This window comes from Phyllostomus discolor, chromosome 10 (assembly GCF_004126475.2).
Source record: "Phyllostomus discolor isolate MPI-MPIP mPhyDis1 chromosome 10, mPhyDis1.pri.v3, whole genome shotgun sequence".
NCBI lineage: Eukaryota > Metazoa > Chordata > Mammalia > Chiroptera > Phyllostomidae > Phyllostomus > Phyllostomus discolor.
In genome coordinates, this window is record NC_040912.2 from 15212001 (window position 1) to 15233448 (window position 21448).

Genomic DNA, 21448 nt, shown 5'->3' on the forward strand with positions numbered 1-21448 from the left:
ATTATCCACACTCACTTGGCCGTTACCAAGAGTACACAGCAATTCCTCTCTTTTTCTATGTGTTTATTTTCTCCTGGGCCAACTCCTAAGTTCCTGGCAGTCAAAGGTCACAAGTCACTCTTCCTCTTTCCTCACGTGGCCACATTTCCATATAGATTCCCCCAGTGAGGGACTGAGGGTACACGGCCAACCAACTCAGGGCCCTGACCTTCTGTAATCCTTATTTGTCCATTTTCTTTTCTTCTTCTTAAATGTGAGCTTATGAAATTCTTACCAGTCTTAGGCAAAGATGGGGGCCTCAGCAACCTACTGAGGAGGAGTGAAAGCCTAGCTGGCCCTCACTGAGGGTGTGGGAGGTGAAGATTCACAGCCACCCGTGTTTCAAGGCCCTGCTGGCACCCCTTGCTCTCAGCGCTCCACTATTCCTGGCTTCTGGAGTGGTGTGAACAATGATTCACACCCTGCTGGCCTTTACAGTTTACCAAGCACATTCATCACGCGCATCGGGCTTTCAGAGAAGGTCAGGTTCCAACACGTTAGCAGAGAGATTCACCTTCGGGTCACCAGACTTGCACCGATTTTGCTAAACACCTAGCATAACCAACACAAGTTTTCTCCCCTCGTCCTTTCCTGATGAGTGCATCCAAGACGGGGCAGCGGGACGGTGGTGATGGAGGGGGCGCAATTCTGCCTCAGGGTGGTGTTGGACTTGTAGCAGAACACAGCCTATTTTGAAGCTCTTGGGCAAGAACCGTTTCCAGAAACAGCTATTGTGATTTGGGGCTAGGCTGTGCCAAAAGCAGGGAGAGGTTATGGGGAGGGAAAGTCTGAGAATTCCCAGTTCACCTGGTCGAAGTCCAATTCAACCCCGGCTGTTAAGAAAAGGGAGTGAAGTGGGACTTTTCAGCCTAAAGGGAATTGGAGTTGGGGGTGGGCAGTAAAGTGGGTTTGCTGAAGGATTCTGGGAACCCCGCACCTACAGAGGAGACGGTGCCCAAGGTGTCCTACCCTCTCCTTCCCGGGTTCCAGGAGAGGCTGAGGGGGGACAGGTCCGCAGGCGGAGGTGAGCCGCGGAAGAGGGCGGGGCGGGGCGGGGCGGGGCGGGGCGGGGCCCGGCGCACCTGGGCGGGGAGGGGGCGGTGCGCGGGGCTGATCCCAGCAGGGGCCCCGGCGCGCGCCCCTGGGCAGCGCTGGCAGCGCGCCCCGCGCCCGAGCCGCAGTCGCGCCCTCTCGCTGCCTGGCGAAGCGCGGAGGCAAGCGCCGGGGAGAGAAGCTGCCCGCGCCGCCGTCAGGGCGTCGGGATGGCCGTGGGCTCGGTCAAGATGCAGCCGCCGTGCGAGAGCCCGGCCCTGCGCCGCAGCCCCAGCGCCCGCGAGTGCGAGCAGCCCCCCGCGTCCCTGCGGCCGCGGCTGAAGGACCTGCCGGCGCTGCTGCGGAGCGGGCTCACGCTGCGGAGGAAGCGGAGCGTCGCCGGGGGCCGGGTGAGTGCCGGCTGGGTCCGGCGCCAGTGGGCAGGGGCGGCGCGCACGTGGAGCTCGCGCCCATCCTAGGGGGCCGCCGAGGAGGGCGTCAGGAAGTTGGGGAGGTGGAGGAAGGGGCACCCCTTTGCGGGACTAGGCAGAAGAGGGTCCGGGGACGGCGGAGTCGTACGTTTCCACACCCCACACACCCAGTGAGCGACAGTTTCCCCTCCCCCCACCCCCAGATGCACCTGATTTAACCCAAGGGCACCTGGCCTCCGGCAGCCGGACCGTTGGGCATCGCCGGAAAAAAGGCAGTTGGCCAGTCCCCAGAGGGGCAGCTGCAGGTGCCCGGTACCTAACAGTCGGCCAGCCCCGTCCCGACAGCACGCTTCAGGGCCTGTGAGTGGGACCCACGGGTGTGCAGGAGGCAGGGGACGTGTGCGCTCGTTTCGGACGCCCGGCTGCCAGCTCTGGGCATCGGGAGTGGCTCTGGACGCCGCCGCCGACGAGGGGAGACCCCGGAGTGGGAAGTTACTGGGCCAGCTCTTTTAGCTCCTGGGTTCCGGAGTCTCCAGCACTTATTGCTCGATGACGCCCCCCCCCCTTCCCCAATGTTAGACCGTAATACTTCCTGATGGTGTGTTTAAATACGGTGTTTGGGTGAAGGGGCGCCCCTCGTGAGCTGCCAGGAGCATCTGATGGCCTGGGCAGGTCGGACGTGTTTTGTGTGTCAGAGGAGGAGTGGACTGCCTGCTGGGCTCCCGCATCCCTCACAGCCCCTCCGAAGGCCCCAGGCCACCTGGCTGACTTCTCAGGTTTCCCCGCTCACCAGGGCTTCAGGGCATTTTTGGTGGTTTCCACTCAGTTAAAAAAAAATGTGCCATTATTAATCAGGTTTTACTGAGAAGCTGCAATACGGTAGGGGTGTGTGTGTTGGGGGGGGTGGCTATAATAAAAAAAAAATGAAGCCTTTGTTGTCTGCCTTTAAAAGAGGACTTCACCAGGGGACTTTTAGCTCTTGCAAAGATAGGATTGTGCAATCTTGAGAGTTAGGGAGAAACACTCATTTTGGTGCGGCTTCCTGTGGGCAGGGAAGGGTCTGAACTGCTGTAGGTCTTCGACCTCGCTAGGCTGCGTGGTTCCTTTCTTAGGCATTATCTTTCCCACGTTGGGGTGGCTGTGGATGATCTGCCCCAGGGGAATGTTCTGAGGATTACGTTGGTGTTTCGGTTCGTGGCCCGGGGATTTTAGGAATTGCCCCCCAGTGACCTTAACGTGTGGCAGACGGGACCGCCTGCGAAGAATGCGAGGAAGCATGTCCCAGAGATGTGATAACAAAACATACGCAAGAAGCAGAGTTGTAGACTTTGCAGGAATGTAGAGATAAGTAGGTCAGCGCGTGCTCCTGTTATCCCTGACAGTTACTTCTTCTCGGCACAGAATCCTGAGGACCCGGCCGTCAGTCGGGGAGGGGGGTGGCTGGGGGCTCCTGTGCAAACAGATCGGTGGTGGTCATCTCTCTATAGGCAGCCCCGTGTGTCTCGCTGCCTGGGGTGATGGTGTGTGCCTTGCCAGTATACAAATTTACCCTTATCTTCTTAATTCTTCTGAATGTGGTTACTTCAGATACGTGTACTTTACTCACCCTTCTTCCATGCTAAGACTGGGTTCTCTTTGGGACATTCCAGACGCAGTTCACAGGTGCATGGCCTGTTCCTTACTGGGGGAGATGGTCCATTTTTTCCAGTGTTGGAAACCCATATTGTGCAACTCAACTTCCCTTCCCCTGCTTTGGCTTTGGAACCACTTTTGTGATTCTGGAATCTTCCAAAGCAAAGAGGTGGGGATTTGAAAGCAAGAAAAAGAAGGAAAAATAGGTGAAATATGTGCCTGTATTAGTCTGCTCAGGCTAATACCATAACAAAATACCGTCGACCGGATGGATTGAGCAACAGAAGTTTATTTCTCACGGTTCTGGATGCTGGGAAGTCCAAGATCGAGGTGCCGGCTGATTTGGTTTCTGGCGGGAGTGCTCTTCCTGGCTTGCGGACAGCCGCCTTCTCCCGTGTGCTCCCTCACACGGCCGTTCCTCCTGCACACGGAGGGAGCTACTCTCTCTCTTCCTCTTCTTATAAACCTGCTAATTCCATCACAGAGCCCCCCGCCCCCTGCCTTGACCTAGTCTACCCCTAAATACCCCCACAGGGCTCATCTCAAAATACCACCACACTGGGGTTTAGCTCTTCAACGTACAGGTGTTGAAGAGACACGTTCAGTCCATAATAGAAGCATTTTGGAGACATAGATATAGCAAACCAGTTGGTGACTTGGGAGCAACGGGGATCTTCCGGTTAGTCCCTTGGTTAGGGCAGTGATGTTAATGCGGACGACTCACGGCTAGATCCTTCTGTGGACCTTTCATTTTGTAGCTCCCGGGCTGCACCTCCAGGCCGTGGCCGAGTGAGTATATGGACAAGTTAACACAGAGTCATTACCACTGGTTTAAAAACAACAACAACATCTCTGTGCTTTACACAAACTGGTAAGAGCGTTGGCAGTTTCTGCATTGTCCAGGATCTGGTTGAGGAACCCTGGTGGCTCCGGTCCATGCTGCCTTGGGCTCCCACAAATCTGCACGGTCTGATGGCCCGTGTCAGCAAGTAAGCTCCTTGTGAGCCCTGTCACCCCACGCGATGCCTGGTAGGTGATCTCTTACTGGGACAGATTAAGCTGGCATTTGGCTAACACTGCAGAACTCCGGGGCTCCGTGGTTCAGTCACTTCTGATCACATTGAATTCGAGTGTACACTGGTTAAGGCGCTTGCAGCTCCTTAGGCTAAGCGGGGAATGACTGAATTTGCTGTGAAAGGACCCGAGCTACCTCCTAAAAGTCAGTGGTAAGATAAGGCCCAGCTCGAATTCCCACCAAAACCCTTTCTTTATTTTTTTAGAACTTTGTGGTGTGGAGGTTGTGAGAGATGAGTGTAATAAGCACTCAGACCTCAACGGGTACTAATATTTGCCAGTCTTGTTTTACTTATCTCCTTCTTCCCCACTTTTTTTTCCTATGGAAGCTGCTGTATTTTAAGGTAAAATCTTAAACATCATGTCATCTCACTCATAAATGTTTCAGTTTATATCTCCGAGAGGGACTTTTTTTCTTTAAAGAAACAAGTTCGCCCTGGCGGGGTAGCTCAGCTGGTTAAGAGTGCCGTCCTGATAAGCCAAAGTTGCAGGCTCCATCCGTCCTGTCAGGGCACAGACAGGAATCAACCAGTGAGCATGTGGATGGTGGGGAACAACAAGTCCATCAGCCTACCATCCCTCCCTCCCACCCACCCTTCCTCTGTCTCTAAAATCAATAAAAATTTAAAAAAGAAAACAACTTCTATGCCTTTTTTATACCTAAAAATGTTAACAATACTTTAATGTAATTCCCATATTCAGATTTTGTCAAGGATATCCTTTTACTTACGGTTTGTTGGAATCAGGAACTAAGTAAGGTTCACATGTTGCATTTGGTCATTCGGTTTTTAAATCTATTTTATTGGTTGTCTCCTCATCCCCCGCCTCTTTTTTCATGCCATCGATTTGATGGAGGGAATGGGTCATGTGTCCAATAGCAGGTCCCACTTTCTGGGCTGATTTCTTACCACGGTGTCGCTTCATTTGTTGCTCTGTTCTCCACGTTTCCTACAATCTGGAAGTTAGATGTAGAGGCTTGATTAGATTCGAGTTCAGAAACAAGGGTCCTTCGTAGGCAGTGCTGTGTAAAATCTGTTGCGTCACATCACAAGACACGTGATGTCTGGATGGCTCTTTCTGAGATGTGAAGACTGATTAGTGGGTTCCGGTAGAGTCAACTCACCTTTCTACCTTTTCACCTAATGATTTCAGGATCATAGAACCACAGCAACCATAGCGTCATGGTTACAGCCTAGATCCATTTCATCAGGGGTTGTAAAGTGGTGGTGATCTGAATCTATGATTCCTTTTTTAAAAAAGTGCTTAGCCCTAGTCGGCTGGCTCAGTGGCGCAGTTGGTTGGAGCACTGTCCCATACACCACGAAGGTTGTATACGGTGGGCAGTTGATCCATGTTTTTCTCTCTCTTACATCAATGTTTCTCTCTCTCTCTCTCCCTTCCCCTCTTTCTGTAATCAATAAAAAACATATCCTCAGGTGAGGATTAAAAGATGTTTATACTTCTTGTTGAGGTATAGTTGACATACAACATTATATTAGTTTCACTTCAGGTGTACAACATAATCAGTCAACATCTGTATTACTGTGAAAATGCTCGCCACAGTAGGCCTGGTTAACATCTGTCACTATACGTAGTTGCAGAATTTCTTTTTCTTGTAGTGAGAACTTTTAAGATTTATTCTCTTAGCAACTTTCAGATATGCAACAGTATTATTAACAATAGTTGACACACTGACGCATCACATCCTCAGATTTTTCATAACTAGAAGTGTGTACCTTATTTTTATAACTAGAAGTGTGTACCTTTTGACTCCCCTCATCCATTTTGCCCACCTCTTGCACCAACAGTTTGTTCTCTGTATCTATCAGCTTGTTTTTTTGTCGTTTTTTTAGATTCCACATAGAAGTGAATCATATGTATTGTATTTCTCTTTTTCTCTCTTTGACTTACTTCACTTAGCATAATGCCTGCAACCATGTTATTACAAATGGTAAGATTTCATTCTTTTAAGTGGCTAATTAATATTCTAGTGTGTATATACCACATTTTCTTTTTTCTTCTTTTTTTAAATCCTCACCTGAGGATATGTTCATTGATTTGAGAGAGAGAGAGAGAGAGAGAGAGAGGGAGGGAGGGAGAAACATCGATGTGAGAGAGAAGCATCAATTGGTTGATTCACCCCGACTGGTTATTGAACCCACAACCTAGGTATGTGCTCTGACTGGGGATTTAACCCACATCCTTTGGTGTACAGGATGACGCTCCAATGGAGCCGGCCTGCCAGGACCCATGTTTTCTTTATGCGTTCGTCCACTGATGGACATTTCATGAGTTTCCATATCTTGGCTATTGTAAATGATGCTACAATGAACTAAGAGTACACATATCTTTTCAAATTAGTGGTTTTTGTTTCTTCATTGCCTTGGCTGGTGTGGGTCAGTGGTTGAATGCCAGCTTGTGAATAAAAGGGTCACAGGTTTGATTCTCAGTCAGGGCACATGCCAGGGTTGTGGACCAGATCCCCAGTAGGGGGAGTGCCAGAGGAAACCACACATTGATGTTTCTCTCCCTCTCTAAAAAATAAATTAATTAATTAAATCTAAATAAATAAATAAATAAATAAAACAAAGAACGTACCCTCATGGATTAGTTGGGGCTCCTGAAATTTAGATTGTATAGGAAAGACAGGGGAAAGGCTTATTTTTCCTTTTATCAACTTTCTGAGTATTGGTTTGTGCTCTGACAACCTCCCACAGTAGTCAACAAGATCCTCTTTTTAAAGTAGCATCAAGAACTTGTGGAACTTAGCGTATTTGTTTTCCTCCACTGCAGGCAACATTCTTTCTGATGCTCAGCTTGTCCTTGTCTCCTGGGTAGCTTTTCGAGGCCCCCGTGGTCTCTGATACCTTCCTGCTTTCCGGTGTGAGAGAGTCACAGCTTATCTTCTCTGGCTTCAGGTCCAAGGCAGCCATTTTCCAGGGAACACTTGTTTGTTTTGTTTTGCTTTTCACTGAAAACAATTTATCTCCTCCAGTTTTTTGCCTCTCAGTGGTTACATTGTTTTTACCTTGGTCTTAAGCCTTCCATCTTATTGTGTTTTTTTTTTCTTTTTAAATCCTCCTCACCAGGCTGTTTCTAAGACTGTTGTTTTCTCCCTCTGGTGAAGCAGAGGGAGAAAACAGCCGGTGACCACTGTTCCCTCCTTGCACATGCACTGGCAGAGCGCCGGCGCTGGCTTACCCGAGGCTTTGGCTGCCCGGCTGTCTTCTCAGTGCTCCGTCCCCTTCTTCAGCTCCCAGAAGTCCATTTCATTTCCAGATGCCAGGAGGATTCACCAGTGCACCTGGGCATCCGCCAGAGCCCTCCAGTAGTTCTTGGCCTTGGACTGTCCTCTCCTCCCCTGGCCCCTCTAGCACCCCCCACTCAGGCAGGGTCCCCGAGGCACGGCGGGTAAAGCTGGAGAAACGGGAGGAACAGCTGCTGGCTCCGTGGGTAAGATTCTCTCATTGTGGTGTATGGTCACTGCCCAGGTGGTTCCTTCTGCAAGGGGAACAAGGTAGCCCATTGCCTTTGCCCAAGGTGGAGTGCGTTCATTGTGACTAATGCCCTCCTCTGCCGGAAATAAGACTGTTGACTGAGAAACACATACTGCTCTGAGTGACCCCAGCAGGCCCCGCTTATAGTCCTTTTATGCACGTATCTTACAGGCAAAACATGTAGTTTGTTCTTTGTATTTAAGTGAAAACCAGTGGCTACCACGGCATGACACTTAATGAGGTGCTATGCGTGTTCTCATATGAATAAACCGCGTTGAACCCTCACACCAGGCCTATGAGTTTGGTGCCATTATTTGCACCCTCAGATGAGGAAAGGGAAACACAGATGTGAGTTGCCCGAGATCCCGGAGTGGGTGGGGTGAGGGAGGTTTGAATGCAGCCATTCTGGTTCCATAGTCCATGTGCTGAATTGACTCTCTGGTTTTCCTCAAATGCACTGAGGGCAAAGGGTATATTTACTCCAAACTCCCATAGGCTTACGGTACCTGCTGACAGCGCCTTGCCCCACGGAGAGGGGCTGGTCAGTGCTGTTTGTGGATAACGGCAGACGGTAACTCTTCTTTCATTTGAGCACACAGAGGCTTGTGGTGGACCTACTGCACGTCAGGGCAGGGACAGAGAGAGAATTGTGGTGATAGATGATCGGTAACAACTGTTTACGAAAATTAAAAGTAGCGTTCAAAGTGTCATAAGCAAAAATTGCTCAGGCCCAACTCAGTCAAAGTCAATCCAAAAAGCTTGGAATTTACCTGTTTAGTGTTTCCTTATCTGCGCATGGTAGTCGGTCAGAGGATCAAGGCCTTTAAGGGAGGCACGTGTCTTCAGGAAAGGTGAGTCAGATAAGGCTGGAGGGACACGTGATGATCTTACCTGAGAAACATTGCCACATTGCCTGCCTCCAGCTCAAACCTTGATAGTTGGATAAAACTATGTTGACTGTGACTATTAATAAACTAGAACTCCATGGATGCCACCTCTAAAAATATCTATTTGGGGAGAAGGAAAAGAAATTATTGATTCATTTATTCTATGTTAATTTCATGTGAATTTTAGCAAATGAACTCAGTAGCAAGTTTATGCTGTCATTGCTCATTTCTTCCCCTTGCCTCCAACCCCTGGAAGGGGCCTTGGTTGCATGAGATCGACGGGAAAGGGCCAGGGTTCTGGCTTCAGAACAGCATTGGGACCCTGTGGCCATCACTCTGTGTCCTTGCGCCGCGTTCTCTGGGCGTTCGAAGCCTCCGTTTCTTCTTCTGTAATGAGATGCGCTCTGGGTCAGGTTTTTCCAAGAATAGGGATGAGATATAGAAAGTTTGGGGCACGTCGCAGCTTAAATTTTTCCTTTCCCAGCTGGATGCTTATTCTAGGCAAATGGGCCTTCAGAGACATATTTATGGAAACCTAGGCACAGAAATTTTTTTGCTTTTGTATGCAATGTCAGATTCCATGTTTTTAAAAGTCCTGATATCCTAACAGTGAATGTTTTAAGTGCTGTCTGAATAATGATGCCATAACAAAGTAGTCAGTTTCATACTTGCAACATCTCTTAAATTGCCTTGGCAGTGATTGGTAATGTGTATAGCTAAAAATAGGTGGAAATGTGGGGAGGTAAGTCATTGGTGATGACTTTGAGTACTTGGGATTTTTTTTTTGCTTTAATATTGCATAACAACCCTTGTTAGAGATCCAGTAATGTCAGTAGTGATACATGACCTGGAAGTAGTTTGTGAGAAGTCGTATAATTTTCTGTGAAGGCAAAATAGTTCAAATCAATGGCCTAACTTTTTGTGGTAAATTATTATTATGATAAATCATTCATAAGTGGATATGGAAAAGGGAAATCTGCAGATGCCATTGTGGACACTGGCATGTCTTTATCAGTTTAAAACTTCAGTAGCACCCTAAAGGCAGGGAACTACAACCCAGAGAGGTTAAGTAACTTTTCCATGGTCACACAGCTAGGAAGTAGGAGAGGCAGAACAGAGCTCAGGACTGTCTGATTCTAAAACCTGTGTCTTTCCCACACTAATGTGTTAATCTAAGACTTGGACATAATTATAAAATGAGGTCTACAGGAACAGTGGATGCACCGAACATTTTAAGTCTCAGTGTAAAACACAGCTGGCTCATTTTCCTCCCAGAATCTTCAGGAACGGCTTCCAGGATCTGCTGTTAGATACATGCAAGTCTGGCAGTGGTGGGAGCAGCAGCTGCCCCTCATCTCCCAGCTGTACCAGCCATTTACGAGAAACGTGACGGTATGGGGTAACCCATCTTAGAAGGCATGGTTTTCTTAGGAGGTTTGGGAGCTGACTGGCCCCATCTCACGAATGGTCTTGAAGATGTATAAAACAAGCAGGTTCCTTTTCTGGGGTGCTTGGGAAACCAGATGAAAAGGGAGAGAATTTCTGGTAACCTAGGACTTACATTTCTGAAGGTGATTTGATATTGAAGAAACTTCAGATTAGGACGTAGGAAGTGCTTACAATTGAATAAAATCATTGAGAATACACGGATATCTTTTTAAAAAAATACTTTATTTTGTTTATTTATTTTTAGAGAGAGGGGAAGGGTGGGAGAAGGAGAGCAAGAAGAGAAACACTGATGTGCGGGAGAAACGTCCATCAGTTGCCCCTTGCACACCCCCAGCTGGGGACCCGGCCCGCAACCCAGGCAGGTGACCTGACTGGGAATCGAACCTGTGACCTTTCGGTTCACAGGCTGGCACTCAATCCATTGAGCCATACCAGCCAGGGAAATATCTTTTTAATAAAATTAAACTTTGGTGTATTTATCTTTATCTTTTAATGTGGTTGGATTGCCCTGAGCAAATGGCTCCTAACATTTTGGATTCCGGGCCTTTTTAAGACTCAGAGGATAGCACCCCAGGAAAACGCACATGCAGACATGAGTTTGCATCTCATTTCAGGTGGCTCGTGGATGTTGTGAAGCCTGGGTCTCCACAGACCCTAGTTGAAAAGCCCTTTCTACCCTGCTTTCCTGAGAGCAGCACCGTCGCTCTGTAAATATTTTACTTTTTTCTTAATCTTTCCATCTTTCAAAAATCTAACCTAGCATCAAGCAATGGTTCTGTTGTCAGTAAATATTTCCATGAATTAAAGTATTTTGTCGGGTTGCCGAATGGAAATTGTTCACCTCTGAATGCAGTGAATGTGCTAGGTGAGCTCTGGTAGGTGCTTTTGGTGGTGGTGATGATGATTATTTAACAAGTCCCTATAGAACACTTATGGCGTGCAGTTGTTTGAAGTACTTTAAAAACTAACTCATTTAATTTTTATAACGACCTTAATGTGGCACATGCTCTCATTATCTTTTTTTATTCCAAAGAGGAAGTGGAGGTACAGAGAGGCCGAGTGGCCTGAGATCCCCCTTTAGGGGGAGGAGCCAGGATTGGAACCCGAGAAATCGGGCTCCATGGTATAAGGGCTTCTACTGTGCTGTGTCTTCTCTCTGAATAAAATAATTAATTATTTCCTGATCACAGTCTCTCTCTTCCTCTCTCAGCACTTTTGAAGGAGGGACGCATGTTACAATTGATATGATCATTTAATGGGATACATTCTTTTTCTCTGTAAAGCAATTATTAAAATGATGGTATGTCATAAAATTTTGGTGTTTCAGAATACAGGAACTATATATAGTAAGTCATGTTTTAGTTTTGAAAGTTAGCTGCATAGTTTATCTGTAGAAATATCAAAGTAAATCACAGCTTTAAAACAAAATCTGTATCTATCGGTGAAGTGTGAGAAATGGGAATAGGGATTACATTAACAGTGTATATGAACACTGATATTGCTTAGGTAATGATTTAAATATCAGAGGAGAGTAAGTTTAAATTTTTCCTTCAGTAAACATGAATAATAGCCTCAGTGTAGCATTAAAGTGGAAGAAACTGAAATTCTTTTAAGTGGGATTATATATACATATAAAATCTACTATTGGTGTCCTCACAGATTTTTTAAAAGTAAAGTTTAAAGGTAAACTTCCCGTATACGTTTCTTTTTTTTAGAACTAAGAACTGTGAATGTACTCACTTGACAGTAGATTTCGACTTGCGTTTGAGTCACCAGACTTTGTGTGGTAAGTTGGCAGCTCTTACCTGTGACTCAGTTCATGCTCTTCAGATTTTATCTGCTTTGTTCACGGGGCATTGGCTTCGCCCTTGTAAAATGCTTCCCTTTCATTTCGCACTATTTGCGTAGTCTGTAGGAAACATCCTAATTCAGGATTTCTAATAAAGGCCACACAAACCTTTACTGAAGTTAAGGCATCTGGAAAACCAGGGCTCCTGCAATCTAGCTGGTTGTCTTCCCGTATTTCCCCCGCCCCAACTGGTCTAGCAACTTCAACTACAGCCCCATTGGTGGTTTTGCTGTTCAGTTGAATTTGACCTTGTCAAATCATTTACCTGCAGCTGTTAGGAGGTGTACAGGCAAATACTTGTGATTGCCCCACACTGACGCCTTCGGTGCTGCCTGTAAATTTGTTTTACTCTCTCTGTTCCTGTCGAGGGAAGCCGAGTGCTTATCACTTCTGCTTGATCCGACACACGGAGTGTTGACTGTAGTGAACAAACACTACAGTTGGCTTACTCCTCCGTATTGTGCTATGGGTTTATATGTAGGTATGGAATCTTTTGTAGAAAGAAGGTGGAGAAGATGTATAATGGTCCCGCGTAGAAATTAGGGGAGGCGTGATGGCTCTGTCAGTCCATGAAATAGAATCGGCAGTGGCATGGTAAAGAGAACATTCTTCTGTGTTCGTCAGTTAATGGCTGTATGACCTGGAGAAAGGCAAATAACCTTTTGAGTCTCTGTCTCTTAAAATGGAATACCAGTCAGTAGTCTATCACGGGAATCGATGAGGGGAGAGGGGGTCAGTTTGCACTTCTTGCTCTGTGTCTGACCGAGGTCAGAGCAGCGTCTTTCTCCGCTGAGAGGCCGGCTCAGCCCCCGGAGCGCTCTGGGCAAACAGGGAGAGGTGGGTCTTTGCTATCCATCGCGTCTCTTGAGTTAGGGAGGGGAAGCTAATGTGTTCGTTTGAAGAGCATTTGAAGATGTAGGAAGAATCTTACTAAATCGGGAATCAAAGGAGTAAAAAGAACATACCTATACATCTGTTTCTGGAAGATGAAATTGTTTGGTCATAAACAGAATTCTGGGAGCGGTATCAGAAGAGAACTGGTGGCAACAGCCCATCTTTGTGTCTGAGGAGATCTACAGGGTGGTTTTATCTCCTTTTAATCAGAGCTTTGTTGCTACTTCTTGTCATCAATGAAAGCTGTTTTTTTAGTTTCAAATTAGCATCAATACTTGTTTTCCTCTACTATTCTAAATTTAGCACAAATCTTCAAATAGTACCATTTGAAGCAAATTTCCCCCCTCTTGGCACAAAGCTCCTTTAAAGAAAAGCCTATTAGTCATGTTCTAATTTACTTTGAATATCTAATGAAGTTAGAGCTTAAAAAAAAACTCAGCAACTTCAGTTCATCAGTAGTTGGTTATTTTCTCTGCTGTCGTTTGTATTGAGTTGGCCCAAAAGTCTGTATGGGTTTTTTCAGTAAAATAAAAGACACATTTTTCATGTTCACCAATAACTTTATTGATTTGGATATTTTGAGTATGCCGGCTGTCTGTCCCACGTGGACTAACGTTGACTGCTCTCAGTTGATGTCTGGATTTGATTGCTGTCAGCTTCAGCTGGTCTAACCAACCGGGGAGCATCGTCCAGCGAGACATCTCCAGCACGAAACTTCGCAAACCACTTTGACACATCCGATCAGTCACAGCACCTTTCCCACACACTGCATAGATCTTTCTTTGCGTTTTCAGTTGCATTTTTTTTTACCTTTCTGGAAATAATAAAGCATAATATGTTGAAAATGTTGCATATTTTCTTTCATCTTCAATTTAAAATGGCTACCCAGAAATTCACCAATTTTGATAAGGTGTTTACATCCACGCTGGTATGACAGCTGTCACAATTTTGTGGATTTCAGCCTGACAAAATTTTTTCGAATGGAGTTAAAGACAACTACGCGCTACTGGAGCCACCATATGAAAACAACCAAATGAACTTTTTGACTAACCTGATAGAATGCTTGCCGTTTACAAAGGGCTTTTACATCTTTATTTTACTGTTTTCGTAGCTTTGGACTAGGTGTTCCTTTCTTATGCAGACCCAAAGGCAGTTACGGAGCTTTTGTCCATGTCAGGACCTCACCGTCTGGGAGGCGGACAGTGCCTGCCCCGTGGGGTGGTGAGACTACGTACATTAATGTGTGCAGGATGGTTACGACAGAGCTCGTTATATAGCGATGGCTCAGTAAGCGGGAGCTGCTGCCGTTGTCGCTGCCGCCGCCACGGCCACCATCATCACCCTCCTTGCCTGAAATGACAGATCTGAGGGTTTCCATGGTCTGTCCCTTTGACAAGCTGAAAGAGATCTTATTGGTCAGATTGAAAGCAGTTAAGTAGAAAAGTGAAGCTCAAACACCGGTGTCCTGCTGGAGGTCACGGTGAGGAAGTGGAAAGAGTCAGGGGCTCCGTAGACAGGACCCCACTTAGTGCAAGTGACCGATGGGCTGTCGGTGGACCGTTCTCCTTAGAGCTGTCAGAGGTGGGGCCAGCGGGGACTGCTCAACCTGCAGCATGCATGAGAACCCCGGAGGGCTTGTTAAAACACAGATTCCAGGGCTCCAGTCTTAGAGACTTTGATTTGATAATGCATGGGTGGGGCCCAGGAATCTGCATTTCCTTCCACTTCCAGGTGCTGCTGATGCTGCTGGTCCATGGACCATACTTAGCAGCACTGGTCTAAAAGGCCTCGAGAGTCTGGTGACCTTCATGGTCAGAAAATTTCTGAGTCTGCCTGGTCTTACCAGGTAAACTCTGTTTAAACAGGTAAACTCTGTTTACCACCTGTATGATGGAAGACCAAACCAAGGGGCAAAACCATGGCAATAAGACTTTTGTTGGATTAATGTCATTGGAAAATCCCCCTCATTGGTTCCCACAAGGTGACTGGCAGTTACAAAAGAAGCGATGAACATGTGGAGCATGAAGGGCCCAGGGCAGCTCTGCTGGTTGTTCTGTGTGTCCGTCCATGCGCTCTCCACACTCGGCTGTCCTAGTCTGTACCTTGGAGGCCCCCTCCGTGGGTGCTCATCCCTTGGGTGCCCTTGGCCATCTCGCTTTGCTTTGGGTTCAGTCGATGGAAGGCTGGGAGGGGAGAGAAGTCAGAGGTACCTGTTGCTCCTGCTTTCTCTCTCTCTCATTTTGCTGGCAGTGACCGGGGCCATCTATAACGAGCTACCACCAGGCAGCCCCTCCTCAATTACTTTGGCTCTCGCCAGTAAAGCCTAGTCCCTCCTGCCTGTGGCTGTTGAAGACTTGCCACTTCTAGCCTGTGTGCTGCAACATCCCCTGGTGGGTCCCTGAACCTTGCCCATAGATCTTCGAGAGGTTCTCTCCTGAAACGACACTTGATGTAGGAGCCCAGGGAAGCACAGTGCTGGGAGGAGAGGCAGTCCAAGGCGTAGCCCTGGTGAGAAGAACCTCGTGCATGGAGTGGGCATTGGCAGAGATTGAGACCAGGAAACCAGCCCCTGAAGTTTAGATGGAGGGTGAGGAACGCAGGGAAGGGGCCTGGCCTCTGTAGTGATGCTGGGCTTAACCACAGAAGGTCCTGCGAGGTCCCTAGTGGAAGCTGCCCTGTGCTAGAAGGTGACCCAGGGGCCTTTCCTGCATCATGCCTGTGCCCACACTTGGGTGGCTAGGTTTCCGAGTCAGAAAAGCTCATCTGAGGAATGTGCGTTCCTTCTCTACAATTGCCTGTGTTTTTCTCCCTACCCGTGCTTTTCTCCACTCTGAGCATTGTTAGCCTGCACGCCAGAGCTATAAGACCTTCAAGGAGTCCTTTGATCTTGCTAAACTTTGTCATAGTATATTGAACACGTTCTGAAATACCTGCCAAAATTACATTCACAAAGTAACAAATAGTTGAATGGAATAATTACACCTTCAGCTCCTTTGCCCATGGATTTCAGTGATGGGCGTGTGAATAAGATGAAAAACATTTTTTATGATTTTGGTGCTCAGCCAAGCCACCTTCCGCAGTCGCCTCCCATGAAGCAGGCCCACAGCACACACTCACGCCAGTTCTGTGTGCTTGTTAGTTCTCGTGTGTTGAATGGTGTGCCCAGGTGGAAGCTCTTTCACAGCTTTTATAGATATTTTGGGGGCAGCACAAGTTGGCTACCAGCGTCCAAATACCTTGTCTGAATAAATGAAATGTTTGAAGACAAATTCCGCCCCCGATCCTAAATGTTCTGTTGTTACAATTCTTCCAAAAGAAGAAAAGTTCTCTTTAAGAGGAAAAATGACCTTGAGATTTTGCGCCCCCCCTTTCTGGGTTTTCACATGTTTCTGTGTCAGGAAACGGGTGTGTGAGGGAGTAGGGAATATGACCTCTTTTGAGGCAAATCATGATGAAGTCACAGGCTACTCACCCTCCCCTCCTGTCTGGTCCTTCATCCCATGAGCCTTGGCCACCCCCCCCCCCCCCCGTCCCCCCCACCCCCCCCGCAGAAGACCAGCTGCTAGAAGCACAGAGGAGAGGGTCTCCTATCTGCAGGGAGGGCTCTAGGTGGAGCCTGCCCAGGAGTGCTGGGGTGGGCCTCACCTGCTGGAGGAGCCTGACGGCAGGGAGGGAGAGGGGAGCCAGTGCAAGTGACACCTGGGATGGTCCATGCCCTGTTCAGGGAACAGAGAGGAGCTCCGTGGGCAGCAGCAGTGGGTGCAGCTGGGCCCGGGTCCTGCTGCGTCTGCCAGCCCCTACTGTGAGGACGGGTTTTGCTGGTTTCCCTGGTTCCCACCTCCTGTCTAGAATGGAAGTGCTTGCTGGGAAGAAGCCCTTTCTCAGCGCCTTCCTCTCTGGTTTGGCTCCCAAGAAATGTCTGGTTAGTCTTTCTCCAGGTTTTTTGAAGACTCATCTTCTTACTCACTTCCCTTGAAATGAGCTATCCCTCTTCATTTTGGTTTTGGTTTCCTTTGGCTTTACCATTCCTGTTTCTTCCTCCTCCTCCCCCAAGCTGTGTTGCCTTAAGGCTTTTCAGGTGGGCCATTTGCCCAGCATGTCGTCTTTCCTGCATCAGCTCATCCTATTGTTTGTTTTCCTGGTCTCACTGCACAGCCCTCCAATTCTTCACCCTGTTACCCTTGACCTGGCCCCAGCCGAGGGCTCTGTTTCATGGGGAGGAGGATATTAGATGCTCTTCTATGGAGTTCGAGTGCTTCAAGGCTGCCGAAGGCTACTTTGGTATGCTGAGGATAATTATGTTATGATTCTCCAAGAGGCCCATATCCAACCTCCCTTAATTTATTTTTTCAGGCTACTTAAGTTCTTACACCATTTATATTATCCAGTCCTCTTCCATCTTTAACCCTGACCTCAGTCCACCCCCACTAGAAGTAGAACTTTACAAGTAAGTAACCATTATCTACATTAGGGGACAGAGAGTTTACACATGTATCTATTGCTCGTGAGCATTACATTTTCAAGACTGCCTCCTTTGTGTAGGGTCTCTCTTAGTCAAAGGATGCATGCAAGAAGTTACTGCTCTGGTGCGACTTCAAGTTGTGGAATTCAAAATCAGTTTTATTTCTTAATGACTGTAATAAATGTAGAAGCTTCTCGTTAAGCAATTAGCTTTGGGAGTAAAGTCTAAAGAGAAGACAAAAGTAAAGTGGATTAATGATTTTATTAATTGTTCTCTCACTGCAGACAGCTTCTTATATGTAGTGGGTTGGGCAAAGTTCATTTGTTTTTCTTCTGTAAAAAGGCTATAGTAGTGCTTAGCTGTCTTTAACTTCATTTGAAAAAATTGTTAGATTGTAACCTACAAAACTGTGACAGCTGTCATATCAGCTTGCATTAAAAAATCAAAATTGGTGAATTTTTGTGTAGCCATTTTAATATTGAAGATGGAAGAAAATATGTGACATTTTTGGCACATTATGCTTTATTATTTCAAGAAAGGTAAAAACACAACTGAAACACACAAAAAGGATTTGTGCAGTGTATGGAGAAGGTGCTGTGACTGATTGAACACGTCAAAAGTGGTTTGCGAAGTTTTGTGCTGGAGATTTCTCTCTGGACATTGCTGCACAGTTGGGTAGGCCAGTTGAAGTAGTGAAGTTGATAGCAATCAAATCGAGACTTTAACTGAGAACAATCAGTGTTATACCACACGGGAGATAGCTGACATGCTCAAAATATTCAAATCAATAAAGTTATTGATGAAAATGAAAAATGTGTCTTTTATTATTTTACAGAAAAAACTAAACGGACTTTTGAGCAACCTGATAGCACTACCTCCAGTGTGGTCACCCTGATGTTTATATTTCCTGGTGTCTCTAAAAATCTGTCTGGTGCTCCTGTGCTCTGACTTGTCAGTCAGGATAGTATAGGTCTTGCTGCAGTAACGAGACTGCAGCAAAGTCTTTGTGGCTGAACACAAGTTTATTGCTTACTCAGGAAAAGAACATGTTGTGGCTGGGTGCGCTCCAGGGCAACGGTTGCCCAGGGGGCGGCCCTGCTCCCACCTCACCACGTTTCTGTGCCAGCATCTCCCACAGCGCCCCCTGTGGGGGAGGAATGGAGGCTTTCCCACCGACTTCTAATGCTTCTGCCTGAAGTGACTTTTGCTCACACGTCATTCCCCAGAGCAAGTCACATTACCTGATTTCACACCGAAGGAGTGTCCTCTTCCCAGGAGTTTTGAAGGAGAAAAGCAGCACAAATATTAGTACGTAATGTCTTCCCCAGGCACTAGAAGCTGAGAATACAGAAATGAATTAAGGCACAATCCCAGTATCTTAAATCCACTTAAGAGATAACTTAATGGGAGAGATAAACATGTTAATAATATTATAATTCAGTTTTACAAAACTGCAAAAAAAAAAAAAAAAAAAAAAACCCGACAAAATACACAGCATGATGACCACTATGAGAGAACAGAAAGTACTCTGGGGTTGCACAGAGTGAGAGACTTTACCTCCCTGCGCCCGGGCGCCCAGGGGCCCCAGGCTGGGGGCGGGGGTTAAGAAAGAACTGCAGAGCAGAGGTCACACCAGAGCTGGGATTTGTCTGTTCCCTGGGTCCAGGTCTGTCTTACCTTGCTGAGGCAGGTATCTCATTTTATTTTACGTGCTGTGTCACATCTAAAACTAACCACTGGGGACACAGCTCAGAGAAATAGGCCTATCTGTTCTGGAAGACCTCAGGAAAGAAAGGGAAGCAGTCTGTCAGCAGCAGAACAGGTCTGCTGGTTCACACACACACAGCAACACGCAAGGATCCTTCTAATGAAGACTTGCAAGAGCTGCTTTACTGAGCAATTATGCCACTGACAGTTCTTTGATCTCGAAAATTAAACTTGCTGTTTCAGTGAGACGAGAACAAAGCCAAGTGTAAAATAGCAATCCAGGTGAGTTATTAGGCAACAAAGGTTGCACATGCAGTGCTTTGATTTGCCCAGAGAGGCTGACATATTTTACATTAGATATAAATGTGACTGGTGTGCCAGTGGTGCAGAGAATTTGCTTTATGGACAAAAGAAGACAAGCTCATTCTCTGATCTGATAAAGCCACATTCTTGTCCTTTTGCACCGCTGTGGCCCCTCTGGCCCTCTAGCCGGTCCTTCCTCACGCTGGGCACACTCCCAACTCAGGGCTGTTGCACTTGTCTTCTCTGTCTGAAACCCTCTTCCTCCAGATCCCTGCTCACCTGCTTTAAGTCTTCACTCAGGGGCTGTTCTCGCGAGACTACCTGGCCACCTGTTTAAAATTGTAACATCTACCTTCTTCTCCTGTCCTATCCTGTACCGCCTTCTAACATAAATAGTTGATAATGAACTTGTTTATTTTATTTACAATCATTCTTCCCCCTCTAGTAGGTAAGCTACCCAAGGGCCAGGATTATTCTCTATTTCCTGTGTGGTTGTATTCCTAAGTAGTTAGACCAGCGGCCAGAGCATAAGCAGTTCTCAGGAGTACTCGTTGAACACGTGGGGGTTATTTTTTCCCATACGGGTTGCTCTAAACTGTACACAAAGTTGTATATGTACATATATTTTTCTTCCATAAAGAGTCACCATTTTTGAATTCAATGAATATTATAATGCACCAATACTACTCCCCAGGGGAGCAAGACTGAGGGCCATTTAAGAAGCTCACAGTCTGGTGGAGCAACTTGTTTGATTCTGCTCGTAATATTTAATTAAATTTAGCAGGTTTTGGAGTGCCAAATGTGTGTCAATATTGAATAGGATTCCTGCTCTCTAGAAGCTTTCTCTCTTATTTATTTATTTATTTATCCTCACACAAGGCCATGCTTATTGCTTTTAGAGAAAGAGGAATGGCGGGAGAGAGAGAGGGAGAAAAACATTGATGTGAGAGAAACATAGACCCGTTGTCCCTCACATGCACCCCAGCAAGGGACTGAACCCACAGCCTAGCCACGTGCCCTGATGGGGAATCAAACCCATGACTTATGTTCTCTGGATGATTCTCCAACTGAGCCACCCAGCCAGGGCACTTCTTTTTGAGTGTGACATGCTAGGATGTAAGATTTGTCTCTTCGAATCATGAACTTGCATGGAGCGCTTCTTTGCCGTGTTGCTTGGTGCCCTCAAACGGCTCTCAGGCTTTTCTCTGCCTTGAGATATGCAAAGGGCGGTGTCCGCATGCTAGACCATCCCACGGTGTGCTGAATCCTCTGCCAACAAAGGGTAGATTATTTTTTTCCACACAGATTCTACCAAACAATACATGAAGTTGGTCTTCACCTCTTGTTCTCCCTCCCAGAAAGAATATTGAGAAAAGATGTTATTGTAGAAAACCAATCTGCTTTGATAAAAAAAAATTTATTTGTAAACCTCAGTACCTCTTGTAGCTCAGTGGGTTGAGTGCAGGCCTGCAAACCAAACGGTCGCAGGTTCAATTCCCAGTCAGGGTACATGCGTGGGTTGTGGGCCTCATGAGAGGCAACCACACATTGATTTTTCTCTCTCTTTCTTCCTCCCTCCCTTCCCCTCTCTCTAAAAATAAATAAAATATTTTTAAAAAAGAATAATTGTTTTCCAGGGGTGTCTACCCTTTTGGCATCTCTGGCCCACACTGGAAGAAGAAGAGTTGTTTTGGGCCACACATTAAATATATTGCAACATGTAATCACAAAAAAATTCTCATAATGTTTTAAGTAAACTTATGATTCTGTGTTGGGCCGTATTCATAGCCATCCTGGGTCACAGACTGGACACCCCTGGTAGACAATCTGTGCTCGGATAGGGAGAACGGAGATTGAGCTCGAGTAGTGAGTAGCAGGGTGTAAGGAGATTAGTGGGCAGAGGTAGTAGTTGAGGACAAGACTTAACTAGTTGGTGAGACTGTAGAGAAGACATTAGCATAGGTTATGGCAGAAAGGAGCATAGCATGTGACAGGGACACTGAAGGGTGGGCCTGGTGGAGGCAAGAGTGAATAGGGGAAATAGGTTGCATTTGTCAACTGAGGGAAGGTGATCAGTGATCTTGAGTTTGTCTTTGTGTCAACCTTGTTATCAGCAATAGAAAACATCAATGGGAAGCCTATGTACGATAGAGGTTTCCAGATTTCATATTTAATGCCCTAGTAAAAAACTG

General features: G+C 46.7%; 1 protein-coding gene across 1 annotated transcript in view; it reads left to right on the top strand.

Annotated features, from left to right (window-relative positions):
* The first annotated feature begins 1199 nt into the window (after positions 1–1199).
* The window catches only part of RAPGEF5 (Rap guanine nucleotide exchange factor 5), a 221849-nt gene continuing 201600 nt past the window's right edge, over positions 1200–21448 (top strand). The window contains exon 1 of the mRNA XM_028526158.2: positions 1200–1481. Within this exon, the coding sequence (XP_028381959.2) occupies positions 1302–1481 (180 nt within the window). The 5' untranslated portion in view covers positions 1200–1301. The remainder of the gene's footprint in view (positions 1482–21448) is intronic.